The 16,451-nt window shown below is 50.5% G+C and overlaps 2 protein-coding genes and 1 non-coding gene across 15 annotated transcripts in view; 2 read left to right on the top strand and 1 right to left on the bottom strand.

Annotated features, from left to right (window-relative positions):
• MMS19 (MMS19 cytosolic iron-sulfur assembly component) overlaps window positions 1-6,583 on the top strand; it is a 34,623-nt gene extending 28,040 nt beyond the window's left edge. For all 9 annotated transcript variants that reach the window (XM_055424956.2, XM_055424955.2, XM_055424950.2 and 6 more), the window contains 13 exons: window positions 1,109-1,264; window positions 2,302-2,401; window positions 2,904-3,006; window positions 3,155-3,223; window positions 3,451-3,577; window positions 4,053-4,153; window positions 4,288-4,344; window positions 4,489-4,675; window positions 5,209-5,291; window positions 5,418-5,582; window positions 5,665-5,724; window positions 6,015-6,115; window positions 6,196-6,583. In XM_055424956.2, the coding sequence (XP_055280931.2) occupies window positions 1,109-1,264; window positions 2,302-2,401; window positions 2,904-3,006; window positions 3,155-3,223; window positions 3,451-3,577; window positions 4,053-4,153; window positions 4,288-4,344; window positions 4,489-4,675; window positions 5,209-5,291; window positions 5,418-5,582; window positions 5,665-5,724; window positions 6,015-6,115; window positions 6,196-6,223 (1,337 nt within the window). In that variant the 3' untranslated portion in view covers window positions 6,224-6,583. The remainder of the gene's footprint in view (window positions 1-1,108; window positions 1,265-2,301; window positions 2,402-2,903; window positions 3,007-3,154; window positions 3,224-3,450; window positions 3,578-4,052; window positions 4,154-4,287; window positions 4,345-4,488; window positions 4,676-5,208; window positions 5,292-5,417; window positions 5,583-5,664; window positions 5,725-6,014; window positions 6,116-6,195) is intronic.
• On the top strand, window positions 191-312 carry LOC129556045 (small nucleolar RNA SNORA28). Its single transcript, XR_008685885.1, has one exon. It is a non-coding gene; the product is annotated as a small nucleolar RNA SNORA28 (small nucleolar RNA).
• Window positions 6,584-6,800: 217 nt separating the features above from the next.
• ZDHHC16 (zDHHC palmitoyltransferase 16) lies at window positions 6,801-16,389 on the bottom strand. 5 transcript variants are annotated; one of them, XM_055424957.2, is made up of 12 exons: window positions 16,191-16,389; window positions 14,697-14,810; window positions 12,038-12,285; window positions 11,671-11,865; window positions 11,428-11,516; window positions 11,008-11,036; window positions 10,256-10,389; window positions 10,070-10,117; window positions 9,148-9,233; window positions 8,381-8,504; window positions 8,123-8,193; window positions 6,801-7,391 (listed from the first exon to the last, which is right to left on the bottom strand). In XM_055424957.2, exons 3-12 carry the CDS (start codon window positions 12,278-12,280, stop codon window positions 7,277-7,279), a joined length of 1,134 nt encoding a protein of 377 aa, XP_055280932.2. In that variant the 5' UTR covers window positions 12,281-12,285; window positions 14,697-14,810; window positions 16,191-16,389; the 3' UTR covers window positions 6,801-7,276. The 5 variants fall into 5 exon arrangements, with proteins under 5 accessions (XP_055280932.2, XP_055280934.2, XP_055280935.2 ...); XM_055424959.2 differs by lacking the exon at window positions 10,070-10,117; XM_055424960.2 differs by lacking the exon at window positions 11,008-11,036 and having other exon boundaries at window positions 10,256-10,301.
• Window positions 16,390-16,451: the final 62 nt, after the last annotated feature.

Below are 16,451 nucleotides of genomic sequence, written 5' to 3'. Positions count from 1 at the left end.
GTGGTTCCAGTGGTAGCTCTCGTAAGAGTCACATAGGAATTTGGGCAACAATTATTAAGAATGCCTCGATGATTTTAGTGTGGAATCCATTGAAAAGCACCACTGTAAGGCTATGCTACTCAAAATAGAGTTCATCAACCAGCAGCATGGGCATGATCTGGGAGCTTATTGGAAATGCAGAATCTCATGCAAGCAGCACTCTGTAGCAGATAAAACTGTCTGACACAATTTGAGCTTGCTATAGAAAGAAAGTCTAACCTATTCCAGTATTCTCTTCTCTGTGAGACAAGGCGTTATGTAGACTTAAACAGTGTTCCAGCTGAAAAAAAAAGAAATGCACAATCTCAGGCCCCACTGGTCAGAATCTGCATTTTAGTGGGATCTCCTGGTAAATTGTACACACCCTGGAGTTTGAGGAGCACTACTCCTCACAAGTGACAACAACTGTGGCTGTTATGAACCTGTGCGTGCCCGCCATGGGCCCTCACTAATTCCCTAAGCTCCCCACTCTGTACTGCCCTGTCCTTTGTGGTTGATTCAGTCAACAGAGAATGATCCAGCACCTGATACAGAAAGAACACTGGATTCAGAGCACAGCCTGGGTTTGATCCCTGACTTTTGCACTTATTGTAACCCTGGAAAAACTACCGCTAATTTATTGAGTTTTCACATCCTCTATAAAATGGGGGAAATGATACTGCTGAGGGGGTTGTTATGAAAACTAAAGAATGTATGTTTGACCCTTGAACAAAGCAAGTTTGTACAGTACACAGATTTTTTTCACTGGGTAAAAACCTGTAGTACAACGTGATCGCAGTTGGTTGAGTCCACAGATGCAGAACTGCAGATACGGAAGAACCGCTTCAAGGAGGATGATTATAACTGACACATAGATTTCCAACTGCAGGAGGGTAGCTCCCCTCACCCCCACTCTGTGTATCAATGCTTCTGTTGCAGAGCTGGCAGGGCAGGTCTCTGCTCCTGAATAAAATGAAGTGGCTCTTTATATTAATAAGATACTTATATTTGATTATTCTTCCTACATCCCGTATCTGACAGACCTAGGAGTGCTTTTAAGAAAACCTTACAGAGAACTTTCTCACCACAGGGAGTATGAGTCCAGGAACCAGTGAAGTCATTGCTGTCTGTCAGAGCCTCCAGCAGGTGGCAGAAAGATGCCAGCGAGACCCTGAGAGCTACTGGTATTTCCATCAGACAGCTGTACCCTGCCTGCTTGCCTTGGCTGTGCAGGCTTCCATGCCAGGTAACTTCCCCCTCCTCGCCCCTCCCTCCTTTCACCCAAGCCTGTCCACTGGTGTTGAACAGCACTGCCACCTTCAGGGTTTCACTAGTATTGCATTTTGCACCAGCAGAGGTGTCTTTTGAATTCTGTGTTCACATAACAAGATTTCAGTTTAATCAAAAGGTGCCAAGCTGACCTCTGGAAAGAACCAAAATCTGCTAGTGTTAGCAACATTCAGAAGGATGCACACTCCCCCCTCTTCAACTGCTGTGTAATTAGATTAGTTAGAATCAGGCTCTGGAGTTTAGCAGACCTGGTTGGGTCTTATGGTCAACTCTACCACTTGCTAAGTTATGTGCTTAGTCACTCAGTTGTGTCCGACTCTTTGCGACCCCATGGACTGTAGCCTGTCAGGCTCCTCTGTCCATGGGAATTCTCTAGGCAAGAATACTGGAGTGGGTTGCCATGCCCTTCCCCAGGGGATCTTCCCAACCCAGGGATCGAACCCAGGTCTGCTACATTGCAGGCGGAGTCTTTACCCTATGACCCATCAGGGAAGCCACCACCTGCTAACTTAGGTGAAGATATCTAGCTTTTCTAAGCTCTGTTTCCTCACTTGTGCAAAGGAGATGGAGAGTAATATCTACGTATCACAGGGTATTTGGTAAGGATTAAATAAGTTAATTCGTAATGCTTAGCAACAGTAATATATGTGTGTATGGTAGCTGCTGTGTAAAAGGAGCTGCGAAGATAAATCTACGTTACCTTTAAGTTTTTGAAAAGACTAACCTTTCTGATGTCAAGAATATTCCTATTAGCTAGCCTTATTTCCCACTGTTGTCTAGTCAGAGGCAATTCTCGGGAGCTCCCTGTGGCCCACATTAGACATTCCTGCTTCCGGTGCCTTGCTGGTTCCCAGGGCTACAGCACTACTAGAGGACAGGTTACAAACTGCTCCTGCTGTAACAAGAGTCAAGGTTCAGAGTCACGAGGGGGACAGGACCTAATCTTGTGAGCCACAGTCATGGCCTGTGCCTGTGTGTGTTTTGATTTGGCAGAGAAGGAGCACTCAGTTCTGAAAAAAGTCCTGTTGGAGGATGAGGTCTTGGCCGCCATGGTGTCGGTCATTGCCACTGCCACCACCCACTTGAGCCCTGAGTGAGTATAATCATGCATGCAACTTGATCCCAGGGAGGCTGCCATTCTTGGGAAGAAGTAGCAGATGATTTCCTTCTGAGCTGTCCTCTCACCCAGATGTAAATGTGAAGGCGGTTATTTATTTTATGAGTCTTACTGGCAAGGAAAGAAGGGGTCTTTTAACACCATGGACTGTGGATGGGGCTTTGGGGGGCCACGGACTGATGGTTCTTGGCTACAGATAGGTGTGCATAAGAGTCACCTGTGAAGCATTTTTGACATATACACTGAGTCCTCTTGCTAGATTATAATCTCCCAGGGAACAGGGATTTGGTCTGGCTGGGTCACTGCTGTAGCACCAAGGCCTAGCATGGGAATGGTTCCTGGCATATAGTGTGTGCTGAGTTAGTCTCTGTTGAAGGTGCGCATGAGCATGCTCTGGTCCCTGGACTCAGTGAGTCCCGGGAACACCAGGGCTGCTGTAGAACCCTGGCTCCTTGCTGACATGAGGTATACCCCCTAGCTTAGCCGCCCAGAGTGTCGCCCACATCGTGCCCCTCTTCTTGGACGGCAACATCTCCTTCCTGCCTGAAAACAGCTTCTCTGGCAGATTCCAGCCATTCCAGGTGAGGGTCCGATGGATCAGACCCAGATGGGGAACAGTCTTGGGACATCTGCCCTTCAGATCTCTCTGGCAAATCTGGGATGGGTGTCAGCAGGGCCACAAGTCTCTTGCTGGTGGGACAGGCTTAATAGGGGTCTTCTTCCTTACAGGATGGCTCCTCAGGGCAGAGGCGACTGGTCGCACTGCTTATGGCCTTTGTCTGCTCCCTGCCTCGAAATGTAAGTGACCACAACCTTTGGGGAATACACCAGTTTAACCCTGACCAGGGGAGCTGGAGCCCAGGTGACTTCTGGGGCTAAAATTTGTCACAGCTAAGCTGATTTTCTGCTTTTCCCACTGGAGAATTCACTTCTCCTTCACCCTGGCCCCTGCTGCCCCTCTTTCCTGGGTGTCTCTTGGAGTTCAAGTGTTCCCTGGGTCCATGACATGACCAGGTTTTCTACAGGTGGAAATCCCACAGCTGAACCGACTCATGCGGGAGCTTTTAGAGCTGAGCTGCTGCCAAAGCTGCCCCTTCTCCTCTACTGCTGCCGCCAAGTGCTTCGCAGGACTCCTGAACAAGCACCCTGCAGGTACTGGAGGGAGAATCAACTTCTGATGCAGTCTTGAAGTTTAGCAGTAACTCATTCTCTTTTTAAAAGGAGTTTGCTAATATAATCAAGCTTTCTGTGGGACAGCCCTTTGGACAAGAGTCAAGACCAGAGCTGGACAAAGCTTTATAGGATGTAAGAAGATAAGGGCTTCAACCAGAGTGCTGTGTCTAGTTCTGTCCTCCTGTTCCCTACAGGGAGCTATCAGGGATAATTCTTTATTAGAAGTGGACAGCTCTTTTAGAAAAAAAGACTTGTTAGTAGAAGTATACTTTTCTAATACAAGCACCCCAACATTATGAGAATACCAGGCTCATGCTGGTGTCCTAGAGCTGAGTGGGCCAAGTCCACAGCCAAAATGACGTTGTTCTTTTCTAATGGCTTCTGCATTTGAAGGGTTTACAGCCTTTGTTGTCAGAACAGACACATGCGTCAGCATTTTCTCCCTCCTTTTTAGGGCAACAGCTGGATGAATTCCTGCAGCTGGCTGAGGACAGAGTGGAGGCGGGGCTGAGCTCTGGGTCCTGTCGCAGTCAGGCCTTCGCACTGCTGCTCTGGGTAAGGAGTCGGAATGGAGTTTGTGAGAGCAGCTAATCTGGTTACATAAAATCTCTCCATTAAGCCCTGAGCCAGCTGCACGCGTCTCAGGGTTTGGGCATCTTGCCTTGACTGTCCTTTCTCTCTGGTGACAGGTCACAAAGGCCTTAGTGCTTAGGTACCATCCTCGCAGTTCCTGCCTTGCAGACCGGGTAAGTCTGCTGAGCAAGCAGAACCTAGAATCTAAACAGGAACTTCGCTTTTGGTCCTTTTCCTCCCCAAAATGACTGCTGTCCTCCTCTTGGTATTTAAGATCCTTCCCCTCTAACATACCTCAAAAGCTGTCTTTCCTGCAGCTCATGGGCCTCCTGAGTGATCCAGAACTAGGCCCGGCAGCAGCTGATGGCTTCTCTCTGCTCATGTCCGACTGCACTGACGTGCTAACTCGTGCTGGCCATGCTGAAGTGCGGATCATGTTCCGCCAGCGGTTCTTCACAGATAACGTGCCTGCTTTGGTCCGGGGCTTCCATGCTGCTCCCCAAGGTGAGTAGAGGTTAGAGGAAGGCCCTCAAATATATATACAGACCTCTCCATTGTTCAGGCCACAGTCTCTGAAAGAATTTAGGACCTGAGTGCTTCTTTCAAGCATTGTATGGCCTGTACCAGAGGGCTGAACATTTAGATTCTTGACCCGTTCTTTTCCTTTAATGGGTTCAGTTCAGTCGCGTCCAACTCTCCGCGACCCCATGAATCACAGCACGCCAGGCCTCCCTGTCCATCACCAACTCCCGGAGTACACTCAAACTCATGTCCACAGAGTCGGTGATGCCATCCAGCCATCTCATTCTCTGTCGTCCCCTTCTCCTCCTGCCCCCAACCTTTCCCAGCATCATAGTCTTTTCCAGTGAATTGGGTATACCTTGCAGTCTGAGCCTGAGGGTTTTTTTTTTTTTTTCCTAAAAAAGAAAATATAAAAATCTTTGTAGGCTGATGTCCCAGCTTCACCAGAGATTGGAATTGAATTCCCAAGCTCTGTCTGAGCCCAGTTTTCCCCTGAGCTTTTCCGTTTTTTGCAGATGTGAAGCCAAACTACCTGAAGGGTCTGTCTCATGTACTTAACAGGCTTCCAAAGCCTGTGCTCTTGCCAGAGCTGCCCACGGTAAGCCTTGCTGTCACAGCCTGTAAGCAGGGATGAAGCCATTGTCCACCCCCATGCTGGGGCTGGAAAGGGGAGAAGCAGACTTATCAAAGATGTGGTCACCCCCCCTTTCCTGTGACCCCTTAGCTGCTCTCCCTGCTGCTGGAGGCCCTGTCCTGCCCTGACTCTGTGGTGCAGCTCTCAACCCTCAGCTGCCTTCAGCCTCTTCTACTGGAAGCGCCCCAGGTCATGAGTCTTCACATTGACACCCTCGTCACCAAGTTCCTGAACCTCAGTGCCAGCCCTTCCATGGTGCGTTGAGCCTTGACAACTCTCTGGCCTGTACGTCTCCCCTTGCTGGGTTTCCCCTCACCTCCTTATGGCTGTGTTCTAGGCGGTCCGGATTGCTGCACTGCAGTGTATGCACGCTCTCACTCGCCTGCCCACCCCCGTGGTGAGTACCACAGGTGTCCCTCTCTGGCTTGGAAACTTCCTAGAAGAGTCAGGGGCACCTTTCTGCCTTAAGCAGGCAGGACTGGCCACCCGGCTGTGCTACTGAGGTATGTACTATATAGTACAGATAGGCAAGGATTTCCTGAGTCCCTGAAAACAGAATGGCCAGCCTGCCACACAGCACTGTCTGGGGTCAGTAAAGAATGGGAAGAGTATTAGATGTAGAGTTAGAGCAGCTTTTCTGGTTACCTTGGTTGAACAAGGCCAAGATTAGGTCCTCTAACTCCACAGCTGCTGCCGTACAAACCACAGGTGATCCGGGCCTTAGCCAAACCCCTGGATGACAAGAAGAGGCTGGTGCGTAAGGAAGCAGTGTCAGCCAGGGGAGAATGGTGAGTTTCTAGGTCATGGGGAGAGACGGGACTGAAGTGAACCTCCCCGCCAACGCTGTCAACATTCTTTTTTCCTACAGGTTTCTGCTGGGGAGCCCTGGCAGCTGAGCTCCCCATCCCTGGCCTACACTGACAATCTAACCTGCAGTTACTAACCATTGAGCCATCTTGCCCAGGCAGGGAGACCGCTGGCTCCTGACTGCCTTTCCCACAGACAACACAAATGCCGGGCCTCTGCCGCATGGCTGTACAAGAAATACAGGAATCCTGATTTCTAATGGATTTGGGAAGTAACTGCGTGTGAGACTACTTGTGTTTGAAGAATGATCCCTGGTCTTGGGGCTCTTCCATTTATGTCAGAAAAAAGGAGCTATGCTGCTGAGGGTGAATGCAGATGTGTGTGGCCCTGAGGACCAGGGAGGGTGGTATGTGTGTGTACCTGCTGGAGAATAAAGATTTTTTTGGTAACGGGGCTGTCAGTTATTTCCCTCTTCCACTTATGCCTCAGAAGCATCACTGCTTGACCTAGGACAGAAATGATAGGAATTGTTCAGGACATCCAACTTCTCCCCCAACTTCTCCAAGTGGGGTGTGGGTGGCAGGACCAGAACATTTGCTCACTAGGCCCTGACCCTGATTTCCCCCTTCCCTGTCCCACAGGAAGGGCAGAGTGAAAAGCTACAGGTCTTTACAAAATCAAATACCTTTATTTTTGCTCCCTTCAGCAGCACATGAGAAGTGGCAGTGACCTCAGCAGTAGGCCTGGTATCTTTGCCCTGTTGAGAAGCCAGAATCTCATCTCTACCATTCAGCTGTTTCTTCAGATGGCAAGTGGAAGAGGTGGTGGCCAACCCCAGTGCTGTAATGTGGAGGAGGTCGGGGTCAACCTGGCAAGGTTGCTAGCTGCCTGATCTCCAGTCTGGGGCTGGAACTGCTGTTTGCCTGAGTAAAGGGACATCAGTCCTAGGATTTCTCCACATCGTGCCTTGCTTCTGCAGCAGCCAGGAGATCGGTCCTTGAGCTGTCCCTGCATGGTACCCTGGGGCAGGCCCACTGGCTCTTTTGGTTCAAGGCTCCCAAGAAGCTATCCTTGGAGGCCCTTGAGGCAACGCAGGAAGCAGGGTGGTGCTCAAGTTGTGGTTGACACACCAGCTTACACGCTCACACTGCCATCACAGAGGCTGAGTGAGCAGTCACCCAGGGCGGGGGATCCCAGCTCATACCGTTCCCGTGGGGCAAGTGACTGGAAGGTAACAACACCCGAGTAAGCCAGTGCCTGTAAGAGAAGACAAATACTCCTGAGATCCAGGCCTTCCTAGTCTTCCTCCCTGATCCTCATGCCTCAGCAAGGATAGCTCAAGGCAGTCTGAAGCTACGTTGGCATTCATCACGAAAGTAACACAAGTTCCAATTTAGTCCAAGAAATATACCCTCTGGTGCCCTGAAGGCCTTTAGGGGTTTTGACCTAACTTCTAATGGGCACTGCAAGCATAGTGACAGGCAGCAATAATGAGGACAGGAAAAGGGAGGCGGGCAGGTACTTAATGGTCACCTACTCACTACTGCCTCGGTAGCTGCAATCTGAAACATGATTTACCTTTGTGTCTCGGGCTGAGGAAGCTAGCTTCATTTATTGTCTTAGGGCCTCTGTCACAAATAACTTCAATCCCACAAGCTATCTGCTTGAAATCCAGCACTGCCATACAAACGAGAGGTCACTGGTGACTGACAGACCCTAGCTAGAGGTCCCTTCCTGAGAACAGCTTTCAGGATTCTACTGTAGTCATCTGCTACTGTACCAATATAGTAGCCACTAGCCACACGTGCCTAATTAAACAGGTGAAAATGCAATTAACTTTAAAATTCAATCCACTAATATATGAGCCACGTTTCAAGCACTCAGAAGCCATATATGACTACTGGCTAATGTCTTAGGCAACACAGGTGTAGGATGTTCTCAACACAGCAAGTGCAATGGACAGCACTAATGTACATGTTTTACTTTACCTTCCTGTGTCCACGCCCAGGAACACCTTCCAGTTGTCCAAGCAGCCATAGTTGTAATGATTTCTAAAAACCTAGAGCAAAGAAAAACGTTTCTAGGAACCCTTTTCCTTGAACCAATTTTGAGCCTACATTGGCTAGGCAAGTTCTGGGCTTCAGGCCTGCCCTAGTTGGCCCTGACCACGGGAGAAAAACCAGCTCTACAGAACAGCAGGTTTGGTTACCCACTCGCCCCAGCACCCATATCCCAGCCCTACTCACTCTGCCCTTGGCCTGCAGCCGCTGACGCTCCTTCTTGTTGATGTGCCTTTCGATGCTAGTCTCACCTCGACTGATGAGCACAGCGTGCCATACAGTTAGGGCACCCAGGGCAAGTGCCACAGAACTAAGAAGGGCAAAGATTGGGGGGTAGCATGGAGAGGGTTAGAGGCCATGAGTAGGTCTGAAATTGCGCTGAGCAACAGTGACTGGTGAGGGACTTCTGCCTTCTCTCCCAGCTGATGGGTCCTAAATGAACTTTTACTTCACTGCATCTACTGATAAAAACAGCATCCATGAAAAAGCATCTATATGAGCTAAGGATAAATTATGTGGCAAGGAGAATGGGGAAATAAGTCTATTACTAATGAAAATGTCATACATTTCCTAAAATACCCATGCTTGGGAGACAAGAAAGGGGAGTAAAAGCACCAAGGGTCAAAATAAAATGGCACATCAGATTCCAGCTCTACTGTCTCTACTTGTGTATCACGGAACAAATCACCTCACCCCCTCACATCTGCAAATTTCCTCTACAAAATGCATCTGCTCTTAAAAGGAGGAGGTAAACTTCCCTTGGCACATACCAAGTCCTTTGTGTTCCCTCCCCCAAAATGCTGAAGAAAATTAAGCTCTACTCTTGGCCAACCTAAGTGAGACTAAGAACAGCAACAGTTCACACAGGGAGGGGTTCCTGCCTGTGACAGCACCGTACAAGGCTTCCTGAAGCTGCCCCTCCCTTAAACTGTCAAAAATGAGAGTTAAGATACCTGCACAGAAACCAGAGGTAGACAAGACACTTGTGAGTCACTCTTTCTCGGAAGGAGAAGGTGGGTGGTGGGGTCTGGTGGTAAGTCTAGAAAAAGAAAACAGCACAGTCTGGCTCATTGACTCTGCTGGTCTCCACCAGAACCCAGCACCTGCAGGCAGGGAAGTGATCCGGGCCCAGGGGGAGAAGATAGGGGGTTAAGCCATAGAGGAGTCAGGGCAGCAGCCAGATGGGTGGACCAAGCCAGTGGCATCGTCATGTGGACACACACTGGCAGAGCGGGTCTGGACAGGATGGTAAAGCACAGGAAGGACCAACCCTGGGCCTTTAGCTCTGACAACACAAACGGGGCTCCAGGGGAAGCCACTCCACTTCCCAGTTAGAACTGTGTGGCTGGAACCCTCTAGAGAGGGGACCAGATCACACCCAGAATAGAATGACTGAAGGGGGAGGACGGGGAGCCTCACTAAGGACCAGAAGGGCAGCAGAGGCACAATCTCAAGCCGACAATCTGCTCAGAACAAGGAGTCCTAAAAGGCCCGGAGATCCTGATGCAGATGCAGACAGACCAGGAGCAAAGGATCGTCAGACTGGCCCAGCCCAACCTCTGTCCCCTGGAACCCCATTACACAGACTAACATGGACTCCTTGCTGCTCAGGCCACCACCAAGGCAGAGCCCTTGATCAGTCCAAAGAAGGTGAAACAGGATAGAGAGCCAAACACTCACATACCAGGGACTCCTAGCTTGTCCCCAGGCCACTTGGTCTGCTTGTGGCAGGCAGCCCCCAAAACAACCCTGATCCAATCTCGACTGGCCTGAGCCCAGTCTCTACAACTCGACTAACAGGTGGGCCCCAGTTGCCTCAGCAACTCTATACCCCTGGCCTGAGCAGCAGGAGGCAGTGGGGCGGGGAGAGCCCACCTGGTTGGCAACCGCCTGTAGTTTGTTCTTGTCGAGCTGTTTCATTTTCTAAGGGGATGGAAAACAGTGCTGGTTACACTCTCAAGCCTCTAGGAGAGGGGGGTGCTACCAGCCCCTTCTTAGGGACAGATTCCACACCCTGAAGTGCTCTCTACTGAGCTGCTCTTTTTCTAACTATGGGCTCACCTCAATGGCAGCATAAGCCTCCCGGAAAAGGTCCCAGCTTCCATAGCTGCAGTAGACACAGCCCAGAGTCATGAAAAAGCAGAAAGAGAAGAAGTACCGATGGTTATAGTGGCCCACACAGTTGTTTAGCCAGGCTGGTGGGGACAGGATTAAGGACAAGACCAAACACATAACTTCAGGGGATATCCTGGTTTCTCTGGTTTATCTGTGGTTCCTAACAATATCATCCAAGCCCAAGGATTCCGTCATCAAAGGCAGGAAAATATGGGACTTCCCTGATGCTGAAAGTGTTAAAGCTTTTCAAAGCCCTTGCGAGTCCCACCAGGAGATCATGAAAGCTGAAATCTTCAGTAAAATGAGTCTGCTAATATTCAGACAAATGGGTTTACCCATTCAGACATCTGTGTGGGAGAGCAGAAAGGGACCGGTGGTTCTATCTGGACCCCCACTGGACAACACACTGAACAAGACCTCTCTTTCCATCCGACAGATGTTAGCATGAAAGTCTACGAAATAAACAGCTGTTAGGGAGAGAGGCCTTGCTTCCAGAAGATCCGTCCCAGACAGCACATAAGCCTCCTGTTATTCCCAGGAGATGGTTGGTCCCACAACTGCTCTTCTACTAACTTCTCCTGAGCCCAGTGTTCTCTGCAGGGTGAAGCTAGAAGCCTTGGGTCTGTGGCCCTTAAACCTGTGCAGTGCTCTGGAGCTAAAGGAGGAGGTTTCAGGCAGAGGAGATAACAAAAGGATACGACAGTGATGATCCATCTTCAGCACACACCTGTGAGGGAGGGACACAGGCTCTGTTACGGTGGCCAAGGTTCTTGAGATGTCAGTGCCAATCCTTTCCTACAAGGACCAGCATCCTGCTGAGGCGGAAAGGGCACAGACTCTGAGGACAGCCAGGCCTTGCTTCAAGCCCTGTTTCACTGGCTACATGACACTGGACAAGGTAACTCAGGTCTCTTGCCTACCCTGACCCCTCTCTGAACCTCACTTTCCCCAAGCGGTGATAACACATAACTCGCAGGACCATCCTGGGGCCTATGTCCTCAGGACACATGGCCTGGCACATGACAGGGTACCCCATGAATGTCCAGGCAAATGCCAGGTCTAGGTTTTGCCCTGGGGCTACGGCAAAAGGACCATGGCTGGGGTTCGCAGAGACCCACCTGTTGCAGATGCTGCAGTGGTGTGTTCGCGCTGGCTTGGGGTTAATGCACTTCTTACAGATGGAGACTGTTGCCGTATCATTCCTGCCCTGTGCAGAGGGAGAAAAGCAACGTGACGACTGCAGCATGCACCGGTTTCGCACCTCAGAAACACCAAGGCACTCTCCCCACCCAGTTCCTGGGACTGGCTCCCATGGCCTGCAGTTCTCTTCCACTCCCATGCCCCTGGATGGGGGTACCCACCTGGGGTGGGTATCCAGGTGGGGTGGTGATGGCCTGGTAGTAATGGAAGACGATGAGAATCAGATTCCAGTGACTATAGAAGAAGTGCCAGCAGAGCCGGGGCACGGAGTAGGTTTGGAGGATGAGGGGCAGGACACACAGGTAGGCGATGGCCACGATGGAGCTGGTCAGCACGATCACCAGCAGCACGAACACCTGCCAACACCGGGGAGGCCAGGGAGCTGCCGCGAGAGAGCTCGGCAATGCCCCGAGCAGACTCAGGAGCTTCCCAAGGGCGGGAGGCCAGTGTGGGTCCTGACCCAGGGTAGGCTTGTCAGACACATGCTCTCCCCAAACAACCCTCTTCCTGCCCCCGGGCATCACTCACCACCCCACACCAGCGGATCACGTTGTCCACCAGCCAGTAGATAGGCTCAAAGGCAGCGTCCACGGCAGTGTCACTGCCCCCGAAGGAGTTGTACAGCAGGGAACGCAGGCAGACCTTGCCGTAGCGCCAGCGCTGCACCAGGCCACGGAACAGAGGCGGGCAGCGGCGCCGGTAGCCCAGGAGCAGAAGCAGGCGCAGGCAGAGGCGGGCAGGACCCAGCAGCAGGCTCCACTGGCCCCGCATGGCTCCTAGGAAAGCACAGCACCGTGAGGGGCCAGCCTGGGTCCCGTCCCTCCCTGCCCCACCAGTGGGCAGCTTAGAGGCAGACACCAAAGGGTGAGGCCCGCTGGGCCAGTCACTAGCTGGGAAATAGGGAGGCAGCTCCAAGCTCAAGCAGGGTCTCTGGAATCGTCTATGTGGACAGACCACGGTGTAGAGCCCAACCGATGTGCACAAAGCTATCCGCATGGCCCTGTGGGCCTGGCCACTGTAGCAAAGGTGCCCAGGGTCTCCTGCCTGCCCTGTGCTATGCTTAGTTGCTCAGTTAGGTCTGACTCTTTGCGACCCCATGGACTGTAACCTGCCAAGCTCCTCTGTCCATGGGGGTTCTCCAGGCAAGAATACTGGGGAGGGTTGCCATGCTCTCCTCCAAGGGATCTTCTCAATCTAGGGATCGAACCCAGGTCTCCTGCATTGCAAGCGGATTCTTTACCATTGAAGCCATGAGGGAAGCCCCTACCTCCTAACAACTGTCTTCACCAGGAACAGTAGTGAGGGAGTGAGTTCACACCATGCAAATCCTGCACCTGGATCTTCCCTGGTGCTATCTAGGCAAAAGACACTTATCCATCCTACTGCCATTACCGGCCTGGGGGCATGAGAGTCCCTGTCTCCTGTGGGGACAGCTCACCTCCCCCTTGTATGACTTAAGATGCTCTGTCCCCAATTCTAGTCCCAGTCCCACCCCAAGCATGAACAAAACAACTCAGGTCCTGAGCAGACCACCACCAACAAGCAGGAGACATGACAGTATGGAGGACGGCGGAAGAAGACCACAGGGCCTGCCCTCTGAGTAATGAGTTTCCCTTGCTCTCTTCTAGCTGGACACTTGAGAGCTTTCTCTGCAGCTGCTGCCCTGGCCCCAGGTGTCCCAACCAGCCTATCCAGCTCTTTAGCGCTATGTATGGCTTCTCTGAAAGTGCCTTAACCTCCTCCATGTGACTTTTACCTCAACTAACAGCCACGGGAGGTCAGCTACCCAGACAATGCCCAGAACAGAACATACAGATTACTTCAATGATATTCTTCTCATCAATTCTGCAGATAAAAGGTCTTATCAGAGAGGAAATTATCTGATTTTCCCCTATGGCTACTTTGTCCTCTGCAACTCCACTGACTTATTTAACAGGCAGCTCAAAGCCCAGCAGAAACTGGAGGAGGCTTCTCCACTGTAGGGATGGTGTCATTTCAGTAACTGGAGCAAGGTACTCTCCTTACACCGTGACATCCCCACAAGAGGCCTTTCAAAGAAAACTTAATTACCTCTTCCCATAAGCCCTCTAAAGACTTAAGGCAAAAACAAAGCCAGCAGATAAAACCAGCAAGGAGAAGACAGACAATTCAGTAGGGACCTACTTCTGTAGCAGGATAAAGTAAGTTGGCCATTTCCATCATCTCCAAGCGGCTAAGAGAACAAAGGGGCAGTGCAGAAAAGAGAAAAAGAAAAAGCTCAAGCTTCCTACCGCCTTTGACTTGGACTCCTATTGTGTGGAATCATGATTTGGCTTGAAGCATGAATTTTCAAATAGTGTACAGCTACAATCTAATGTAATAGTTGAATGAAACATTTTCCCCCAAAACAAATCCAAGTGACTTAGGTTATCCACACCATCGTTTATTCCCTTACTACAGCTAATGGAGAGTTTTCTATATCTAACCAGTCCATTCTAAAGGAGATCAATCCTGGGTGTTCATTGGAAGGACTGATGCTAAAGCTGAAACTCCAATACTTTGGCCACCTCATGCGACGAGTTGACTCCTGGAAAAGACTCTGATGCTGGGAGGGACTGGGGGCAGGAGGAGAAGGGGACGACAGAGAATGAGATGGCTGGATGGCATCACCGACTCGATGGACATGAATTTGAGTGAACTCCGGGAGTTGGTGATGGACAGGGAGGCCTGGCGTGCTGTGATTCATGGGGTCGCAAAGAGTCAGACACGACTGAGCAACTGAACTGAACTGAAAATAGTTTTAACAGCAACAGCATGCAAATAAGATGTGTGCCTCATCTGTAATAAACAAAAATTATATGCCATCTCTCCTGTTTAGAAGAAAAAAAACATTTTCTGATTCTCCACTTTTTAGGTTGTCTCAGCTACTTCTGGAATTACTGAACTCTACAGAAAATGCCTCAAAGACCAGACTTACCAACTACCACCTGCCCCATAACTTGACTACTTAGGATTCTATTCTGCCCTGAAGTACATCTGTGACCTTGGGCAAACCACCAAATTCTGTTGGGACTTAGTTTTCTTGTGTTCCCATTGATGAGACAGTAGGATTAAATACTAAGGCACCGTTCTGCTCTACCCACTCTGTGACTATATGTACAGTTGGTAATATACAAATAAAATGTTCATAAAGTGCTTAGCACAATACCTGGATCATGGATGTATTCAATAAATACTTCTTGAATGAATGAACTGGAGGGATGCCGAAGTGGAAAGGCTGGTCAGATGTCCATCTGTCCTATAAATAACAGCAAGGACACACCTGCCAACGTGATAACACGAAATAAGTGTAAGCTGCTACATTCTTCATGATCAATAAAGAGAGAAATGAAACCACTGGTGGAATCATTGCACTTCAGAGTTAGGAGTCATTCTAGAAAACTATCCAATCAGTAATCAACACAAGCATGTAAGCTGAAAGCTTGTAGGTGCAGAGTTTAAGACCAGATTATGTAAAAGAAGTCTGAGACCAAGGCCCCCTTCCCTTATTTTACTTAGTGAGATTTGGGGGGGTGGGGGTATGTGAATGCCAGGGAAGAAATATGTAGTCCATGGGACCACAACTGAACATAAGTTTTCATTTCAGGAAACTGAGATAAAGCAGAGCTCAAAAAACTGTGTGTTGGGGGTGAGGGGTGGTGATGGAAGTGAACAGGGCAGGAAATAGAGTTTCCCTATCACCCCAAAAGGAGAAGGCAATGGCAACCCACTCCAGTACTCTTGCCTGGAAAATCCCATGGACCGAGGAGCCGGTAGGCTGCAGTCCATGGGGTCGCTAAGAGCCAGACACGACTGAGTGACTTCACTTTCACTTTCCTGCATGGGAGAAGGAAGTGGCAACCCACTCCAGTGTTCTCGCCTGGAGAATCCGAGGGACGGGGAGCCTGCTAGGCTGCCGTCTATGGGGTCGCACAAAGTCGCACAGCAGCAGCAGCAGCATCACCCCCAACACAAGCCTTGAACACTCTGATCCCTCGGTACTAGCAACAGAGTGACACGTGCCACCAGTTCAGAGCGGAGTGTAGGTCACAGCACTCTCCTCTCCCCAAGGCTCTCAGTCACCAACTCTTTCCCAAGAGGAAACTGGACATTGGGGCTATTAGGGGTGGGAGTACATACATAGACTCCAAAAACACCAGAGGGCAGAGGAAACAAAGTCGACAAAACTCATTTGAACAAAGATGCTCTTTTCAGGGTGTTTACAGTCTCAAGCAGCAAGTGTCAATCATCAGTAAGAGCAACATTAATTCATGCGCAGACTTTCCTTCCAGACTAGCACGCTTCCGCAAGATCAGATGCTGCAGTTACAGAAACTGAGTAAGGCTGGCATGGTTAAAGAATGACAGACTAAAAGCAAAAAATAACTTGAGTACCCGTTCGGTCTCTATCTTGAACTATCTTAGAGATACTGTACAATTCGAATCCTATCTCTGGGGATGAATTTCCAAATCTGTGAAATGGGCGAGTTGGCTGGGCTGACCTTCCAGCTCCACGCCTCAGGGCTGCCCGGAGGGTGCGTTCCGTCCGGTTCGAGGGCACGGCCGTGCAGAGCTGGAACTCGGACTCACAAGGCCCGGGAACAGGGCCCGACCCTATAAAAAGCAACAGGACTGGGCAGAAAAGGCCGCAGCTTCGCTCTTACCTGCCGCCGGCCGATTCCTCAATCAGCCAAGTCGAACCCCGCAGCCTCCGCCGCCGCTCACTGCCACCCCCTCCAGCTCGGCGTCCACCGGCTCGGCTCAATCCAACCAACCATGGCCCGCCGTCCACAGGTCCAGCCTGCAGACCCGGACCCACCGCCCGCCCATCCTTGTCCACAGGCGCAAGCGCAAGCGTCCCGAAGCCCCGCCCCCGAACTCGTCCCGATGCAACCTGGGAAATGGAGTTTACGTCTTCTGGAAGC

This window comes from Moschus berezovskii, chromosome 12 (assembly GCF_049115385.1).
Source record: "Moschus berezovskii isolate FMDL1 chromosome 12, NW_MosBer_1.0, whole genome shotgun sequence".
NCBI classification, from domain to species: Eukaryota; Metazoa; Chordata; class Mammalia; order Artiodactyla; family Moschidae; genus Moschus; species Moschus berezovskii.
Note: the sequence above shows the minus strand (reverse complement) of the source record. Positions and strands in the feature narration are given on the sequence as shown.